Below are 19,732 nucleotides of genomic sequence, written 5' to 3'. Positions count from 1 at the left end.
AATACAGCCGAATCACACCTAGACCTCTAACCAATATCTCTGGAGTCTTTTCTGCCAGTGGGGCTAGATCTAGAAATATAAATTCAGAAAACCCCTGGCCATAACCTTGACCCTGCCTTTACTGCCATAATATAGTTCCAACTGTAGAGAAGGAATAAATTATGTAGACGTGCCGTATGTGGGGAATCATGTGGTATATTGCATCATCTAGGTATTCGAGCAACAAGGGGTTGTAAAGAATATGAACACCCTCACAGCAAGGAAGCCCGTTTGCTGATTACTTATACTAAAATCAAAATATACATAACTTATACCATGAATCAAGATGTATATAGAGATATTAATATAGTTATACAAAATCTATTCATTTGATAAATATTTACTTGGTATCTCCTATGTTTTAGTTACTGTGCTAAATGCTTGGGATAGAACAGGGTAAATGTCTTTCTTTCTTCAAGGAGTTTTCAACCTTGTCTGGGAGACAGATATCTAGACATATCATTACAGAATAACGTACTAAGTGCAAGCATAGAGGCACGCACAAGGTAAATCAAAGATCAGCAAATAATAAAATCTAGAATTTGGTAGGGATCTTAGGGCCTTTAGTCCAACCCTTGCCTTATGCATGAGTATAACCTCTCCAGTATATGCCTACCTGGCTTAAACTTAAATACTATCAGTGGGAAGGACCTCCCTTTCTCTCCAGACAGTCCGTGATATTTGTGAACACTTTGGTCAAGCACCTCATTTTAAAATTCTTCATATATTGATATTTACCAACAATAAATATTGGTGCTGAGCTATTTTAGGACTCCTACCCCTTGTTCTATTCTTCGAAGGCTGCTTAAAGATGTGATACTTTTCCAGGAATATCAAAAATTGACCCTAGTTCTGATGTTCTCCGAGTCTTGCAGATCTGAACCTCCTTCTTCAACAAGTCAGGAATCAGAAGGAGTGTTCCGTATTGGTTCTGAGTAGAAGGTATAAATCTATCTTGTCACACCCAGAAAAGAGGCCAAACAGCTAAGTTACAGCGCAAGAGGGAAGAGGTTCCATGATGGGATCTTCTTCTCAACTAGGAACTTCTGGCTAGCACCTGCATTACCTGGGCTCTAGGTGTCTTAGTCAGTATGGGATGCTGTAACAAAGTACCATAGACTGGGTGGCTTATAAAAACCAGAAATTTATTTCTTATAGTTCTTGAGGCTGAAAGTCCAAGATGAGGCTGCCAGCATGGTCAGGTTCTGGGGAGGACCCTCTTTTGGTTGTACACTGCTGACTTCTCATCGCATCTTCACATGGCAGAAGGGGCTAGAGAGTTCACTGGGGTCCTGTTTACGAGGGCATTAATCCCTTGTGTGAGGGCTCCACCCTCATGGCCTAATCGCACCCAAAGATCCTCCCGATACCATCACATTGGGGGGTTAGGACTTCAATATACGGATTTTGAGGGACACAAATATTCGGTCTCTTGTACTAGTATCATCTATCAGAGAAATCCAATCACCAGCAACCTTGTGGACCAGGGTAGCACAGAGGGCAGTATCCTCTTGGGCTGCCCCAAGAGTTTGGCTCCGATGAGTTTCAGTTTCTAAATTTGGAAGATTCTTTTCTTTCCATCTCCAGATAAACCAGGCACATCAGAGTCTACATTTGGGCTCCTGGTATTCAAGTGATAAAATTCAGCAACACATACAAGACAAGACTCTTAAGCTGGGAAAAAGAGGAGTAGAATGCTCTTAAGTATCCTGTGTAAGAAAATACCTCTTCACGTGAATAAAGGGACATGAAATGCTAGAGGCAGAGTCTTCCTCTGTCTGAAATGGCTGATATTTAGAGTTGCCATGATTCTTCTGGGATTCTTATTTGTTCCAAAGTATTCTTACCAGCTTTGTAGAATTGGAAAGTTTGAGTAACTTAAAAACCATTATTTCAAATAGGCTCATCCAACTAAGCAGAGTATTTGTGAAGGTACCGTGTAGTTTATTGATGTTAATATTTTAAGTACTCCAATAAATAATTTATGCTACTACTCTAAGGAGCTATGGCAACAAGCATATTTTTAGGAAACCTAATGAAGTTATAAAATTGTGAGGTTCCTTGCAGTACTCTCAGTGACTCAGACTTTTCATCTCTAAAGTCAGTCCATTGAGACGGAGCTTAGAAGTCCCATCTGCCATGAAACCTTCCCAGGCAGTTATTTCCTTCTCTGTGCTTTGCAGAACTTTTTGTATTCCATTAGGACAATGCTTTTCCATTGGATGATAGTACTCTCTTTACAAGATGACTGTCATGCTCAGTGGGAGGCGGTCTCCTCAGGACAAAGTTATATCTTATCCACCCTTCCATTGCCACCATTAGCCCAGTAGCCCCACATCTGGCCGGAAGTGGGGTTAGGCAATGCTTGTTGGATGAATGAGACTGACGTACCTACAGCAGAGACTTCAATGAGTCTGTACCTGCAAACTCTTCACATAACTCAGGGTTCCACCAGCAATCACAGCAAAAGATTTGTCATCATATTCTGCCATCCAGGCAGCACAATGCCTGAGCCCATGCTGATGAAGTTGGGAAAAGGAAGATAAATACTTCAAGAAAACTGGGTTCTCATGTGACCCTGGACGAATCACGTCATCTCCCTGGAGCTCTCAGTTTTTCTAGTGTATGAAATAGAGCTTATGAAGTCCATTATTCTATCTTTAACAGAGTTTTGTGAAAATCATATGTCAACTGGAGAATCATCAAAACAGTATACAAACACATAGCACTGTCATCATTCAGCAAATTTGCTGAGAGATATCACCTGCTATGCAGCATTGAATTCCAACTTGTAGTTGCCCAAGTTGCTATTCCAACTTGTAGTTGACATAGCATGTGGGAGGCAGTATAAATGTACAGTCTAAATTTGGGTGAGAGCAAGGACTTTGGGGACAGATCTAGATTCAAATCCCAGGTCCACCATTTCCTAGCAGTGATCCAAGAGCGAAGCGTATCACCTTGCTGAGCCTCATTTTCCCCCTAACAGGGGATCACAGCACACACTTTGTGGGGTTGCTGTAACAATGAAATGAGACATATCTGTAATGTACCTCATATAGATCCTAGCTGGTAATACAACTCAATAAATGGTGATAGTACTTGTTGTTTAATATTTATTTTTGAGAGAGAGAGAGAGAGAGAGACAGAGAGACAGAGCATGAGTGGGGGAGGGGGAGAGGCAGAGAGAGAGGGAGACACAGAATATGAAGCAGTCTCCAGGCCCTGAGCTTTCAGCACAGAGGCTGACGTGGGACTCGAACTCCCCAACCGCAAGATCATGACCTGAGCCAAAGTCGGATGCTTAAACCAACGGAGCCACCCAGGCACCCGATAGTAGTTGTTTTTATTAAAATCATTATTAACTCCTGGAGTAGATATACTTCTGCAAGTGACTTAGTCCCACCTGCAAAGTCCATTCCATGGGGAAAACTGTGATGGAGCATTAGGAAGCAGTCATCTGTCCCTGGAGCAAGGCTGCTGGCTGGACCCCACTTCCAAGAAAAGGACATGTGTAAAAAGTGGCCTCCAGTACACATGTGAAACATGGGCTGTGTGCCAGTCCTGGAAAGGAAGGGGGATAAGCAGGAAGGAGCAAGAGAGACAAAGAGGCAGGGAAAAGTTCCGTAAGGACTTGCTGAGGCAGAGCCATAAACGATGTCGTCTGCGCGTGGGATATTGTGAAACCACAGGAGAGGATTAAGTGGTTCTATTTCAGAACAGGAATTGAACTGCACTCTATGAGGCAGAGACAAAGAGCCAGAATAAGACAAGTGACCAACGCTCTGAAAATGAACCAAAGTGCCACAGCTCTGATCGAGAACAGGGTATTGACAGAGAACCTACTGAAGGCTGCTGCCAGGGTGTTGGGTTGGGGAATGGGTTAAATGGCTGATGGCCACTAAGGAGGGCACTTGTTGGGATGAGCACTGGGTGTTACCTGTAAGTGATGAATGACTAAATTCTACTCCTGAAACCATTACTACACTATATGTTAACTAACTTGGATTTAAATGTAAAAAGAATATATTTAAGGAAATTAAATCATGTAATATTTACAGAAAACACCTGTCAGAACCAAGAGAATTCTAAGAAGACATAAAGATTAGGTATAATGTGGTATCCTAGACAGATCCTGGAACAGAAAAAGGCCATTTGGTAAAAGGTAAGGAAATGTGAATACAGTATAGACTTCAGTTCATAATAACGTACTGTATCAATATTCATTAATTGTAACAAATCTACTTTACTAACATAAGATGTCAATACTAAAGGAAACTGAGTGTGGGGCATATGGGGACTTTGTGTACTGTCTTTGCAATTTTTTTCTATAAATCTAAAACTGTTCTGAATAAGTCTATGAGCAATAATAATAATAATAATAATAAAAGAACTGTGTATTGAAGTGGGCCCCACAGCAAAGGGCTGTTGTCCATCTACAGATCTTTACACACTTGTGCGGGGGAAAACGTCAGAGTCACCATCTAATCCAAGTGTTCATTAGAAAGAAAATGTGAGCCCCATGTGCAACTAAAAATTTTTTTTTTCTAATACCCCATTAATAAAAGCAATACAGGGGAAATTAATTTAAATGATGTATTTATTTAATCTGCTCGATTCAAAATAGTATTTCAACCTGCAATCAATATAAAAAAGTGTTAATAGCAATATTAGACTTCTTTTTTTTTTCATACAAAGCCTGCAGAATGCAGTGTGTGTTTTGACTTAGAGCAGATGCCAATTTGCACTAGTCGCACCTAAAGTTCTCCACAGCCATGTAGGGCACAGACCTAATTCCACTGGAAGATGAATTGCATTCTCCTGAATTCCTAGGCTGGTAAGATCTTTTAAAAGCCCAAATAGGTGGAGCTAAAAAAGACCTTTAGAGATGTCCAGAGTGCAAGGACCATCTATACATTCCTGACGGATTTTTTTCTTTGCATCTTGGCTTGAATTTAAACAGCTTCACACCCTGTTGGAAACCATCCTCCAATTCCACGTTCACTGAGGACTCAGCGTGTGGCCTGTCAATCACGATCCATGTTCTATCCACTCTCTCATTCTAAGGGAAACTGCCTCGCCCCCCTTCCCCCTGCAACCCCAAGGCAGTTTCATGCACTCACTGTTCCTCCCCATGCCCTCTCTGGCTTGGGTGACCAGGGGTGAGCACATGACTCCATGAACCACTTGGAGGCCATCTTTGTATGGAAGAGCCCATCCAACCAGGCACAGGCCATTGTGGACTAACTGGGCCAGTCAGATCCTCTGTCAGGAAGACAGAGGCAGAATCAGACAACGGATGGGGAGAAGCATCAGAGGAAGACACACATGGAAGAAGAAGAGCTACAGTGATATTGGGTTTCCAGTCAATCCTTAGGCTTCTTTAATTTCCTCTTTGATCTGTTTTCCAGATTAGGCTTCCAAAAACCATTTCATTTTAACAAAGCAATTCTCCAGATGAAAGAATCCTGAAAGTCTCCTATGGGAGGGTCTCCAAGTAACCCTAGCTCCTGGAGCTCTCTTGGAACCTTCCAGTACCAACCACATTCTGGGCTCCCGAGGCACAGCTGTTTTGCCGTGTTTGGTTTTCCATGAGATTCCTGTATCTTTTATGGTCATGATTATTTTCAAAGAATCCCTTATGTGTTGAGGAAGCCCGAATGAGTCTAAACCTTTCAAGAAAAAGGACTACCACAGAGACGGATGCCTTCACACACATCACACACACACACACACACAGAACGCTCTTTTCCACCACTCCCCTGTGGACCTGTTTGTACTCAGTCTCACGCCAACACTCAGCCTGACAGAGAAGTGATGGATTACTTTGGGTTGCATTCCCAAGTAATCATATTCTGAAAAGACCTCATCACAGTGGCCTTCTGGGGACCCTTTTAGGCCTCACATCATCTACCACACTGGTTCTCAACCGTGACTGCGTATCGGAACCCCCTGGAGTGCTATTAAAATATGCTGATGCCCAGGCCCTCTCCCAAACCTATGAACACAGAACCTCTGGGGGCAGGTGTCTGGGCATCTGTGCTGTTTAAAAGCTCCCCAAGTCACTCTACTATGTAGCTTCTACTGAGAAACACTGATATACAGAACATGCCCTTGTTCAGGCTTGGGTTTCTGGCAGAGAAATCATATACTGTTTTTAATTATAAAAGAAGAGCAAATTTTTTTAAGGGTACGTGAAAAGTAGGGAATGATACACACTGAAAAGTAAACTCATTCATCAATAGAGTCTCCAAAAGTCCCACTCCCTAGAGGTAATTATTATAGTTTTGGGTGTGCCCTACCAAGAATTATCTGTGCCTATGCACAAATATGTATGTGTACAAGTATACACATGTATATACGTATGCACATGTTTTCATATATACTTACATGTGTATACATATATTTTTATGAATGTGCTTATATATACACACACATGCATATGAATACACACACACACACACACACACACACACACGTATCTTTTCTTCCTGTGTATCTTTCTCTTACTAACATACCTTGGTTGTTAACCTAGATATTTACTTTTATTTATTTTTTAAAATTTATTTATTTTTTAGAGAGAGAGCGCACACCCGAGTGCATGGGCATGACGGTGAGAGAGAGGCACCCCTAACCTAGACATTTCTGATATAGAAAAATTATGACAGGATTTGACAGGATACCTCCTTTCCATAATACAGCAAATTATAAAGCTAAAGTAACTAAAACGACGTGATTTTGTTGTTGGAACAGATAAGTTATTTATTTGAATAGGATAAAAAATGTTTAAAAATAATCAATGAAATTGATTTGGTATATGAAAAAATTAGCACTTCGATTCAGTGGGGAAAAGACAGACTATTCAATAAAGAGTATTGGGCTAATTGGCTATTTTTTAAGGTGGATTCCTATTTCACAGTATATATAAATTCAAGATAAATAAAAGATCTAAACAATAAAAACAAATCCCTAAGCATATTAGAAGAAATAATTTTATCCTGGTGTGGGAAAACTTTGCTAATATATGAAGTCTAGAAGTCATAAAATAAAGGATAGACAGATTGCACTACATAAAATTAAAACTTCTCTAAAAAGAAAGACACAATAAAGAAAAGCAAAATAAAAACGAGTGAAGGAAAACAATATTTACAACATGTATAAAAAGATTAATATCCAGACTATAAAAAAGCTTCACATAGCAATAAGAGAATGACAATCAACAGAGAGATGGGCAAAGCTATAAACTGACAATTACCAGAGTCACAAACATGAACTATAAATGTATAAAAACATGTTCAGTCTCAATACTCAATGCAGTTTAGAATAAAGCAGGCTTTTTTTTTTACTCATCACATTGTCAAAGTGTTTTATTTTTTTTATTTTTAGTTTTTTAAATGTTTATTTATTTATTTTTGAGAGAGAGCAGGAGCACAAGCAGGAGAGGAGCAGAGAGAGAGAGAGAGAGGGGGGAGACACTAAATCCGAAGGAGTCTCCAGGCCCTGAGCTGTCAGCATGGAGCCCCATGGGGGGCTCAAACCCACAAACCGTGAGATCATGACCTGAGCTGAAGTCAGATGCTTAACTGACCGAGCCACCCAGTGCCCCATGAGTGTTTTAAAACACTGCTTAAAGGGCACCTGGGTGGCTGGATTGGTTGAGCATCCAACTCTTGATTTTGGCTCGGGTCAAGACCCGAGTCAGGCTCCATGCCTAAGACTCTCGACCTCCCTTTCCCTCTGCCCCTCCTGCGCATGCATTCTCTCTCTCTCTCTCTCTCTCTCTCTCTCTCTCTCTCTCACACACACACACACACACACAGTTAATTAATTAATTAATTAAATCTTTTTTAGAAAACATTGGTTAATATCAAGAAATGGTGACTTTTTGGAAAAATAGGTATTCTCACATTTTGGTAGATGAATCAATTGATACAGCTTTTAAAATGGCAATTTGGCAGGGTGCCCGGGTGGCTCAATGAGTCGAACAGCAGACTTTAATTTCCTCTCAGGTCATGGTCTCGTGGTTCATGGGTTCAAGCCCCACATTGGGCTCTGAGCTGGCAGTGCATAGCCTGCTTGGGATTCTCTCCGCGCCCCCCCCCCCCCCCCCGTCTCTGTCTCTTTTCTCTCAAAATAAATAAACAAACCTTTTAAAACATGGCAATTTGGCATATTGTCTAATATAAAATTGCCATGTCCTTTGATCCAGCAATCTCACTTCAGAGTATCTATTCTGCAGAACACGATTGTAAAACAGGTGAACACAAAGATGTATCCAGTGTGGCATTCCTTGTAATGAAAGAAGAAAGGAAACCTTTAAATGCCTCTTCATAAAGACTTAAATAAAATAAGGTATAATTATACTGTAAATCCTATGCAGCCACTTAAACAAATAAGGTGACTATAATAATCAATATGAAAAGTCAAGGTGATGATGTGAGTTATAGAAAGCCAGGTGCAGAACAATTTGTAAATAGGATCCATATGCATAAAAAAGAAATACACACACATATACACTATACACACCCATACACACAAGCACACTTCTAATCATATAGAGAAAAGGCTCAAAGTAATAGCAAACTTTTAATAGAGATTATTTCTAGGGAAAGAAGAAACAAAGATTTCAGGCTTGGGAGGGTATAATGAGGCTCTGAAGGAAAGAGTCACTTAACATTATATACTTTTAATGCTTTTTGCCTTTTTTACAACGCGTGCTAATTTTGTAACTCTTTAAATAATAAAAAGAAGCAAGTTTTCTCACTTTTAATTTTGCTTGTTAAATTGGGGGCTTATCTTGCTTCTTAAGTTTTTTGGCCATTTGTATTTCTTTTCTTCTGAACAGCCTGTTCATGTACTCGGTCCATGTTTACTCGGTTGGAATGTACTATTGAAATTTTAGGAAACTTACATTTAGGAAAATATATTTTACTATGTTACACAGATACTAAAAATAACTTTTCTATCTGCCATTTGTATTTTGATTTCATTTATACGGTTTTAATTTATATAAGATTTTATGTATTGGGATGCCTGGGTGGCTCAGTCGATTAAGCGTCACACTTCAGCTCAGGTCATGATTTCACCATTCGTGAGTTTGAGCCCCCAGTTGGGCTCTGTGCTGACAGCTCAGAGCCTAGAGCCTGGTTTGGAATCTGTGTCTCCCTTACTCTCTGCCTCTCCACTCACATTCTGTCTCTCTCTCAAAAATAAATAAACATTAAACAAATGAAAAGCAAAGATTTTATGTGTAAATGTTCCAATCTTTTCCTATATAGTGTTTGGGTTTGGTACCATGCTTCAAACTAAACCTGACGCCATATACAAAACTTGTCTTAAATCAGATAACACACTTAAAGGTAAAACTATAAAGCTTTTAGGGGGGAAAAAATGGGATAAAATCTTTGAGGACTGGGACCAGGCTAAAGTTCTTACACTTTGCAGTAAAAGAACAACCCATATAAGGAAAAATTGATAAGTAGGACTTCATTAAAATTAAAAATTTTTGCTCTATGGGGGCACCTGAGTGGCTCAGTCAGTTAAGCATCTGGTTTTGGCTTAGGTCATGATCTCATGGTTTGTGAGTTCCCTCATCAGGCTCTCTGCTGTAAGCACAGAGCCAGCTTCAGATCCTCTGTCCCTCTCTCTCTCTCTGCCCCTCCCTTGCTCGTGCATGCTCTCTCTCTCTCTCTCTCAAAAAATAAATAAATATTTTTTAAAAACTTTTGCTCTATGAAAAATCCTATTTATAGAGAGGGAGAAAATATCTGCAAACTGCACATCTGAAAAGGGACATATCTCTAGAGAACTCCCAAAGCTCAACAGTAAAAAAAACAATCCAATCAGAACATGAGCAAAAAAATTAAGAGACATTTCACTGCAGAAGACACATAGATGGCAAATAAGCACACGAAAAGATGTTCCACCCCATTACCCATTAGCACAATGCAAATTGAAATCACAATGAGATCCCACTACCCACCTATTAGAGTGGTTTAAATATAGTGATAACACCAAATGCTGACAAGGATGCAGAAAAACTCCGTGACTCATACATTGCTGGTGGTGACACAAAACATATGGCCACTCTAGAAAAATGTTGGGCAATTCATTTTTTAAACTGGAAATGGACTCCCGTAAGACCCAGGTACTGCCCTCTCAGGCATTTATGCCAGAGATGACAATTTATGTTCATGCCGAAACTTCACACAGATGCTCACGGCAGCTTTGTTTGTGGCAGCCCCAAGCTGGAAACTACCCTAATGTCCTCCAATGGATGACTGATTCAACGCACCATGGTGCCTCCATACTGTGGAAACCACTCAGCAATAAAAAAGAACCAACGATTGATACATGCAACAACCTGGATGGATCTCAGGGAAATTATGCTGAGTGGAAAAAGTCAATCTCATGCATGTAAGTGCTGCATATGATTCTATTTATATAATGCTCCTGAAATAAAATTCTTACGTAGATGGACAACAGACTAGTGACTACAAAGGGTTAGGGATGGGAGGTGGATTCCACGGAGGTATACAAGTGGTGATGATATAGTTTTGTATCTTGACTGTGGTGGTACTTACGTGAAGTTAACATGATAAAAATTACGTACAATTACATACATACACACAAGTGAGTACATGTCTAATGGATAAAATCTAACTGATATGGTCTATGGAATGTACCATTGTCACTTCGTTTTGATATTGTGCTATAATTATGCAAAATGTTAACTTTGGGAAAGGCTGGGTGAGCAGGCACCCATTCATGAATCTATAAATATTTCATAATACAAGATTTTTAAAAAAACGTACAACTCAGCTGTTTTTAATGGAATGTCTGCATTATTCTTTGTTTTAAAAATCCATGTGACTAGACAAACCATAAATTTCACGAGACACATCTGCCTAATGTCAGTTCCTAGATTAAAGTTTTAATAACTCTCATTCACAAAGCATAATAAAGCAAGAGAACTTAACACTCACATTTTTCTCTCAAGAATCATGTATCCTTCACCCTGACTGTCCTACCAAAGCGGTGACATCTGTAAACTGGTAACGTTAAGATTTCTGGGGCACCCTGGGCTCAGGATCCCAGCGTAAGTCACCCGACCTCAATTTCTCCTTAAGTAGAGTTTTTAAAATAGTAATAGTTTAAATGTTTTGAGCACTAAACTACTGAACAGAAGGTATGACGAGGACTCACGAGAAATGAGAAAATAGGGTCTTGGCTCGTACGGCACACTGAAAGGAGAAATAATGCCCACTTAAGTTTTTTAAGCCCTTGGAAATTTATCCGGGAGACAGTAAGAAAAAAAATCGTGGTAGAATATTTCAAATATAGATATTCAGTCTGATTTGAGTATTTGTTGAACACTTACCTCGGGCACCTGTTGTGTGACTGACAAGCTGAAGCTCAAGGCTTACCAAGGAGCCTGTGGCTTTGGAATTCGTGACAATAACACCGCCAGTGTGACTCCTACTGCTACTAAGTGCAGCATCCTTAGGTACTGGGTTGAGCACTCTACAAACATCATCTCATTTAATCTCCACGAGGACTTAGTGACATGGCATTATTATTATCCAGATTTTAAAGATGAAGAAATTGAGAACAGGGATGGTGAGATACTTTGCAAGGTCAACCAACTAGAAAATGTCAGCATCCAGATTGGAATCGAGGTCACCTGGTTTCAAAATTCGTGCTTTAACCACTAATCCCTGTGTCTTCCCCAAGCCTCCTGTTTTAATTCTTTTTTTTTTTTTTTTTTTTCTGGTCTTTTCTAGAGGTCTCAGTGGCTCTCTACCAGACCTCAGGGCTTGGGCATTTCCTTGACTTCTTGTTTGTTCTGTTCTGCCTGCTTCCCTCTTCCCGCTCCCCGGATCCCATGCGGAGGATGGACCAGAGCCAAAAGAACAGCTAGTGATCTTCTGTCAGAGCTTTGGACAGTGATGGAAGGAAGCCTGTGTGCGCGCAAGTGTGTGTGCGTGCACGTGTGTGCGTGTGTGTGTGTGTGTGTGTGCGCGAGTAAGAGAATTGTTTTCAGTTATAACAGTAAAACCAGTTGGTAAAGTATGTGAGCCTCTTTTCCGGGCCTTTTTAACCAAAACATTTTCTCCTTTGTGTTGTGAGACCTGACACTAGGCACAAACAAAGACTTCTCCGGATAGACTCTTCTACTCCCCCACACTCTCCTGGGGTGCTTCATCCCCAGGCTGGCTTTTGCAGAAACAAGACTACCACCTTGTTCCAGTTATCTTTCGCTGTGTAACAACCACCTCTAGACTTAGACAGTATAAATTGTTATTATCTCTCAGGGCTCTGTGGATTGCCGGGGCTGAGCTGAGCAGTCCCTGCTCAGGGTCTTTCATACGGCTGCACTTAGCTAGTGGCTGGGTCTGGGGTCGCCCGAAGGCTCCATTCCTGGAGCCTGAATTCAAATGGCTGGGGAATCTAGGGCTGGTTGGGCTTCTCTCCACGTGGCCTGTCCACCTAGCTCGCTGTCATGCAGCATGGCAGTCTCAGAGGAACTAGCAGCCATGCCCTGGGGCTGGCTCGTACCAACTTGTACGAGGCGACTCTGTGTATTCCTTTCCAGTGTTGCATCCAGTGCTGTCACTTTGGTAGCTTGCAACCGGCCACGGTGGGAGGGAGTACTTATCTAGAAAAAACACTACAAAGTCAGGGTTACCCCCACCCCATCCCCAAGAGCCAGGTTACCAGCACGCGACTTTACATAATGGTTGGCTTCCCCCAGACTAAGCCAAGAAACCTAGGAGGAAGCTGCAAGACTTCTTAGAATCTAGTCATGGATGTCCCCAACGTCACTCTCTTCTCATTTTATTGGCCAAACAATTCCCGGAGGCTGGCTGTGATTCAAGAGGATTACCATCCGTGTCCCGTGGCGGAGTTGCAAAGAAATTGTACAATACAGGATCTGGCACAGGGTAGGTGCTCAATAAGTGTTTGATGAATATATGAATGAGTAAAGTCACTTACATGAGTGTGTCACTTAATCTCTATGCCCTTAAAATCACTCAAAAAAGTATAAAGTCTCCTGGGAAGTCTTGCTTCAACATCAGAGAGGCCAATGCTTTTTTTAAGTCCCCAAAGAACCTAAATCTAAAAATCGCTTGACATAGGTCTACTTACACTCGGTCCACAGGTACTCACGGACCCGTTTACACAAGCCCTCTGCGCTTATGTACTCAACTGTATTGTACACATGTCAATCGCAGAATGCTTGTTTTATAGATATTTTTATACCATTGAGGTTTGCTTTGCTTCCTCCCTAAGTAAACTGCAAATTCTTTTAAGAGAGTTCTTGTGTGTTTCTTTGTTATTCCTCCTTTCTACCGTGCCCCAAACAGATAATTACACGTATGCATACACATGAATACTTACAAGATACATGATAGTGAGAGATTATAAGCCTTAAAAGGAATGGAAAGAAGAAAAGGAACTAAGAATTCTTCATTGCTATGTTGCACAGCCTTCTCCTTTAACTCTTCCATTCACCTAGTGATGCTGGCCTTATTCCATTCCATTTCACAGTTGAGGAAAATGAGTCTCAAGAAGGTTTACCAGTTTGGCCCAGGCCACACTAGGAAGAGGAGATGGGATTCAAATGTATGAGCTTTATGTATTCTTCAGGCCATCGTCTCACCGCAATATACACCCCCTACCTTCCCCCCTTCTCACTGCCTCCTTCCTTGAAGCATCTACAAAAGTCATACAGATGCTGATGTTTTCCAACCTCAGACAGAGTAATAACTATTTCAAGTTCCACTCTTGAAATAGCCTTTAAAAGCTTGAAAACACAAAAAGCGTGAAGTGTCTTCCACTGGGAAGGGAGTGAACCTGTCAGCAGGAGACAAACATAATAACTCAGGCAAAGGGTGTTGGTGGGTTGGACCAAGGTAGTGGTGGCGAGAGGGAAAGACATGAACAATTTTGAGGGATATGAAGAAGACAGGATCACCAGGGGCGCCTGAGTGGCTCAGTCAGTTAAGCATCTGATTTCGGCTCAGGTTGTGATCTCATGGTTTATGAGTTCAAGCCCTGAGTCGCACTCTGTGCTGACAGCCCAGGGCCTGCTTGGGATTCTTTCTCTTTCCCTCTTTCTCTGCCTTTCCCCCCCCCTCTCTCTCTCCCTCTCTCTCTCCCTCTCTCTTTCTCAAAAGAAGACAGGATCACCAGACTAATGATTGACTGGATTGAGCAGGTGCGGATCAACCATTGCAGAATCACGCTGGCTGCACCAGAAAGGTGAGAAGAGAGGGGAAGCCTGGATGGGAGGTTTCCATATTCCTGGAAGGAGGTGGTAATGGCTTAGACTAGGAAAAGAGCCACGGAAGTAGGAGAACGGATGGCTTTGAGAGATAAAATGGAGGTAGGATCTGCCGGAATTTATTGCCAAACTAGATGTGGGAATGTGAGGATGAAGGAGGGGTCAAGGACAAAGTCCAGAAATCTGTCATGGAAAACCAGGTGCTTTTGGCTGAGCTAGGGGACACAGAAAGGGGAGCAGATTTCAGATAAGGATGAATTCGGGACATGCCAAGTTTGAGGCGAACATGTAAGCAAGTGCTGGCAGCCAGTGTGCAATTGCATTTAAAACAAAACAAGCATCTCTTATCTAAATGAGATTCTTGGCCCCCTTCGAAGGTGCTAGATGGACGCCCCAAATACCCAAATGCGTGGCAGAGTTCTGTGCCAAGTAATAGAGGGGCTCTGTAATTCTCCATGTTTTCACTTCACAGTGCTTCGACCCCTTCTCCAAAAGCCATTTATCACCCTGCAGGCACCTCTGTCATAATCAAGATGTCTTTATTGAGACTTCCAAAGCTAATAAGAGCTGTATGATTCAGTCGGTGACTGTGCCTCATATAACTCATAGAAGTGCTACAGGGAAATTTCAGGGGTCCTTAGGACCCCAGGTCTGCCTGCACACATGCACACGTCAAAACTCCTGCTGATTTTCTTAGAATTCGTACGGACAGGCACTAAGACGTGTTTGCACGCTTCTGCCGCACACAGCAGCATGGCCGTTGTTTACACGAGGTCCCTGCATGTTACAACAAGGAGCCCGGGCCCCTTTGTCTCCAGCTGTATTCTAAGGAAGAAGGGAAGCGTTCGAGCCAATGAAGGCTCTCCAGAGAGCTGCAGCTTTCCTGCACATCAGCTTTTATCATGAGACCCTACAAGGGTTCTACCCAAAACACAATGCCAGCTGTAAGGACGGCAAAGAAGTTAGGACAGCCCCAGACCGAAGGAGATCACTTGTGAGTGTTTCACCAACGTGCTCGTTATACAACTACTAGAATAGGCCCCCGAAACCAAGCCAGGATTAGATTTCCATGCCCACTCTGAGAACCTGACGCTGCAACCCTGAGCCTGAGTGGGGTTCTGCTCGTCCTGCCCAGGGCCTGCCAGCCCACCAGGTGGAGACCAGCTGGCTGGGAACCAGCCGTCCTCCTCACTCAGAGTGTCCCTTCTTGACCTGACTCCAGCTCTACCCAGGGATCCCCTCCCAAATCCCCCTCCAGTCAAGCCCTCCTGGATGGAAACCCACAAAAGAAGAGCTTCCTTACCTGAGAGAAGGTCCCGGCGACCGGCAGTAGAAAAAACCACCAAGTCCTAACAGAAGCGACAGGGACTTACAGGGCAAATCTGTTGGTTTTAAAAGAAGAAAGGTGACTTCATCCCTGGTGCCGTGGAGTTTAAAAGAGCGACGAGTGCTCCCTGGCTGAGCCAAGTCTGTCTCATCGGTGATGACTCCATCCAAATTATGCAGCCACTGCCCAGACACGCTCAGCCTTCAGAAGGTAAATTGCTGGAATCTGACTAGCCCTGTTGTTTTCAAAGAGCTTCCGAAAGTCCTGAACACCAATCACCTTAGCTGGCACCAGGGATACGGAAACCATGCACTTATTTCCCTGAGTCGTATCATTATCTCCCCAAGGATCCAGCTGTCTGAAAAATAGCGTTCTAGGGAAGGAAAAAGATATTTAAGCTTCGGAGAAGTAAAAATTCCCGGGGACGGAAGGGAGAGAGAAAAAAAAACAAAGATATTTCAGTCAGGAGGAGGGGCAGGGCGAAAGCTGGAAATGGTCACCTTGCTAAGAGGTTTTCAGAGCTGGTGGATTTGTAAGCACATAAAGGTGACAAATGCTAGTCTGGACTTCGCAGAGGGGAAAGTATTCAGTTATGCAAAGGAATGAGTCACTGCATGGAAAGAAAGTGTGACAGCCTTTCTAATGAAGGCAACCAAGTTGTATTTACTTTTTATCGCATATGGTACCACTCAACCAATTTGGGGTCATTGCTAACATAAATAACTCAAAACGTGCCCACATTCCACCAAGAAGATTTGGGAAAAGAGGTGTTTAAGTGAGGGATTTTCTCTTTTGTATGTTAAAGGTAAGGCTGGAGGGATCAGATTTGTACCATGGGATTCAAGGTCATGTCAAGCTACTGAGGAGGCCAGTCACTTCTCCTTGAGGCCATGTCCTCAGGCCAAACCTTGGGCAGGACTTCGGGCCTTGGTGTCGGGGCAAGGAATGGTAGTGGGGGTGACTTCTGTTGGAAGAAGGGGGGCAGAGGATCGTGCTTAGCAGCCGGCTACCTTTTCTCTCTCACACCGCTACTTCAGGAGAGTGGAAGGTGACGTTGGGTCACTCAGCATGTGTCCAACTTTTTGCTGAGCTATTTTGAGGCTTTGGAGATCTCTTCTTGTGTTAGGTTTCACTCCCGAGAGAGTCAAACAAGAAGAGATCTCTTTCTGTTTAGCTAGAGGTGCTCAGGGCCAACATTAGAAAGGGGTTTTTGATTTGAGAGATTTAAGAAATGCCAATAAGGCTTATGAAAGGAATTTGCAAGTATTCGGGTCGGGGTGTAAATAATGATAGAAGTAGAAAAGGAGCAGAGTTTTTATCAATAGTAAGATGAAAAAAAAAGGGGGGGCAGGATCCATTGGTATTCAGTTCATCCTGGTATCCTTAAAGCCTAGCACACAGACTAACACACAGTAGGTACTCAGTAGATAGTACATGGTGTCGGACAACCCCTCTCTGTTCCAGATTTCTAGAACAGATCTGTTGAGAACTCTTAAAGTCACCGTCTGGTAAGCTAGGCAGCTGCTGAGAGTATGAGCCAGTGGGTCTTAGGGAATGCAAGACGAACTGGGTCGTTTGTTTTGCTTCAGCTCCTAGGTTCATTGCCAAAGTCAGAATAGAACAAAGAAAGCCAAATGGAACCAGCAGCCTCCTTTGCCCACACTGTCCCTTATATATCAGCGATATTCTAGTGTCCAGGCCCGGGACTCCCTCTTATAGGCAGCCTGCCAATTAGCCTCAACTCTCTTTTGTTCTCAACATTCTTTCATACAATTTTCAAACGTAGTTCCTTCAATTGACATTTTACTATATTTGCTTTATCATATATTGATTCTCTATCCATTCCTCTATCCATCCAGCGACTCATTTTTATGGCATTCCAAAGTTGCAGATATCGAGACATGCCCCCAAATACTTCAATATGACTAACAAAAATTCAATATTTGTTGACAATTCCAACATTTGTTTACAATTCCTCTTCAGATAAAATTCATATACAGTGCAATGCAGAAGTCGTCAGCATAGCATTTTGATGAGTTCCTATAAATACATATATATGTGCAGTTCAAACCCCTGTCAAGGGACAGAACATAATCATTACCCTAGAAAGTTTCCCCATGTCCCTTCCCAGCAAACTCCTGGTTCAGCATTCCTAAAGAGAATGAATCTTCTGATTTTTTTTCACCATGGTGCAGTTTCACTTATTCTGGTGCTTCATATAAATAGAATCATAAAACTTGTGTTCTTTTGTGGAAATTTTTGTTCATCCGGCAGGTTTTTAGGATTCACCCACCCGTGTTGTTGCTTCTATCAGTAGTCGGTTTCTTTTCATTGATGAGTAGTATTTTCCTATATGGATATGCCACAGTTTGTTTATCCAGTCTTCTAGTGATGGACACCTGATCGTCTAGTTTAGGGCTATTAGGAATAGAGCTAATATGAACATTTTTGGACACATACTTTTGTGGACATGCATTCTCATAACCATTGGGTAAATACCTAGGAGTGGAGTTGGTGGGCCTTAAGGCAGGTGGGTATTTAATTTGTAAGGAATTAAAAGATCTTTTCCAATGTTCTCATACCATTTTCTTCTCCTACCAACAATGTATAAGAGTTTTAGTTGCTTTGTATACTTCTGACAACATGTGGTGCTGTCAGTGAAACTTTAGCCATGCCCATGAATGTGGAGTGGTATCTCATTGTGGTTCTAATTTGCATCTCCTTGTTGACTAAAGCTGTTGAATGTTTTTTCGCATGCTTATGGGCCATGCTTTTACCGTCCTTTGCGAAGTGTCTTAAATTGAGGTGTTTGTCTTTTGATTAAGGAGTTTTAAGAGTTCTTGATATATCCAGGATACCAATTATCTGACAGAGACATTTCCCAAATATTTTCTCCTGCCCTATGTACATTTTCTTGAGGACATTTCTTCTGGTGGATAGGTATTTAGTTTTGACTCAGTTGATTTATTTTCTTTTTTTGGTTTTTGTCTTCCCCCAAGTCATGAAGATATTCTCCTATGTTTTCCTTTTTTTTTTTTTTAATTTTTTTTTCAACGTTTATTTATTTTTGGGACAGAGAGAGACAGAGCATGAACGGGGGAGGGGCAGAGAGAGAGGGAGACACGGAATCAGAAACAGGCTCCAGGCTCTGAGCCATCAGCCCAGAGCCTGACGCGGGGCTCGAACTCATGGACCGCGAGATCGTGACCTGGCTGAAGTCGGACGCTTAACTGACTGCGCCACCCAGGCGCCCCTCCTATGTTTTCTTCTAGAATGTTTATGCCTATGGTCCATAACAAATTGATTTTTGTGGATGGTACGATTTAGGGCAAGGTTGACTTGTTTCCATATGAATATGTGGTTATTTCAACACCCTTTGTTGAAAACCTTTCCTCTCCCAATTGGGTTTCTTTGAAAACTTTGTGACAAACAAAATAAATATAGAAGCATGAGTCAATTTCTGCCTGGGGTGTTTATTCTGTCCTACCAATCAGTTTGTCAATCGTTGTGCCAGTATCCCGCTGTCTCGATTACTGTAGCTTTAGGGTAAGTCTTGAAGTAAAGTGCTGAAGTAACTTTGACTTCTTTTTTCACTACTTCTTTCAATATTCTAAGTTCCGTGCAGGTGTACAGAAATTTTAGTATCTGTTTGTCAATTTTGACTAAAAAGCATCATAGGATTAGGATTGTTCTGAGTCCATAGAAAAGGGTTGGTGATTACCATTTTAACAACCCTGAGTCTTTCAATCCATTAACCTGGTGTATCTTGCCACTTTTGACATCTTCAATTTTCTCACAGCATTGTTTTTATTGATTTTCTCTTTGTCATTGATTTTTCGCAGTTTGACTACGGTTTGCCTAAGTGGTGTTGTTGGGTTTCTTTGTTTTTTGTTTTCGGGATTGGGTTTTGGTTTTTTTTTTTTTTTTTTTTTTTAGAGCACATGAGCAGGGAGGGGGGCAGAGAGAGAGACAGAGAATCTTAAGCAGACTCCATGCTCAACATGGAGCCCAACGTGGAGCTCAACCCCACAACCCTGGGATCATGACCTGGGCTGAAATCAAGAACCGGACACTCAACCGAC

General features: G+C 41.9%; 1 protein-coding gene across 6 annotated transcripts in view; it reads right to left on the bottom strand.

Annotated features, from left to right (window-relative positions):
- Positions 1 to 15,800, bottom strand: part of AMOTL1 (angiomotin like 1) — a 159,393-nt gene extending 143,593 nt beyond the window's left edge. For 3 of the 6 annotated variants that reach the window (XM_040489656.1, XM_040489658.1, XM_040489659.1), the window contains exon 1: positions 15,627 to 15,799. Coding sequence is in view for 2 of the 6 variants with exons in the window: in XM_040489651.1 (XP_040345585.1) it covers positions 13,438 to 13,446 (9 nt within the window). In the remaining 4 variants the exon portion in view is untranslated. Of the gene's footprint in view, positions 1 to 13,437; positions 13,462 to 15,626 lie in introns of those variants that run through there. The other 3 variants (XM_040489651.1, XM_040489652.1, XM_040489654.1) reach the window with 2 other exon arrangements.
- Between the last annotated feature and the right edge of the window lie 3,932 nt (positions 15,801 to 19,732).

Source organism: Herpailurus yagouaroundi, unplaced genomic scaffold (assembly GCF_014898765.1).
Source record: "Herpailurus yagouaroundi ecotype Mexico unplaced genomic scaffold, PumYag 180, whole genome shotgun sequence".
NCBI lineage: Eukaryota > Metazoa > Chordata > Mammalia > Carnivora > Felidae > Herpailurus > Herpailurus yagouaroundi.
Note: the sequence above shows the minus strand (reverse complement) of the source record. Positions and strands in the feature narration are given on the sequence as shown.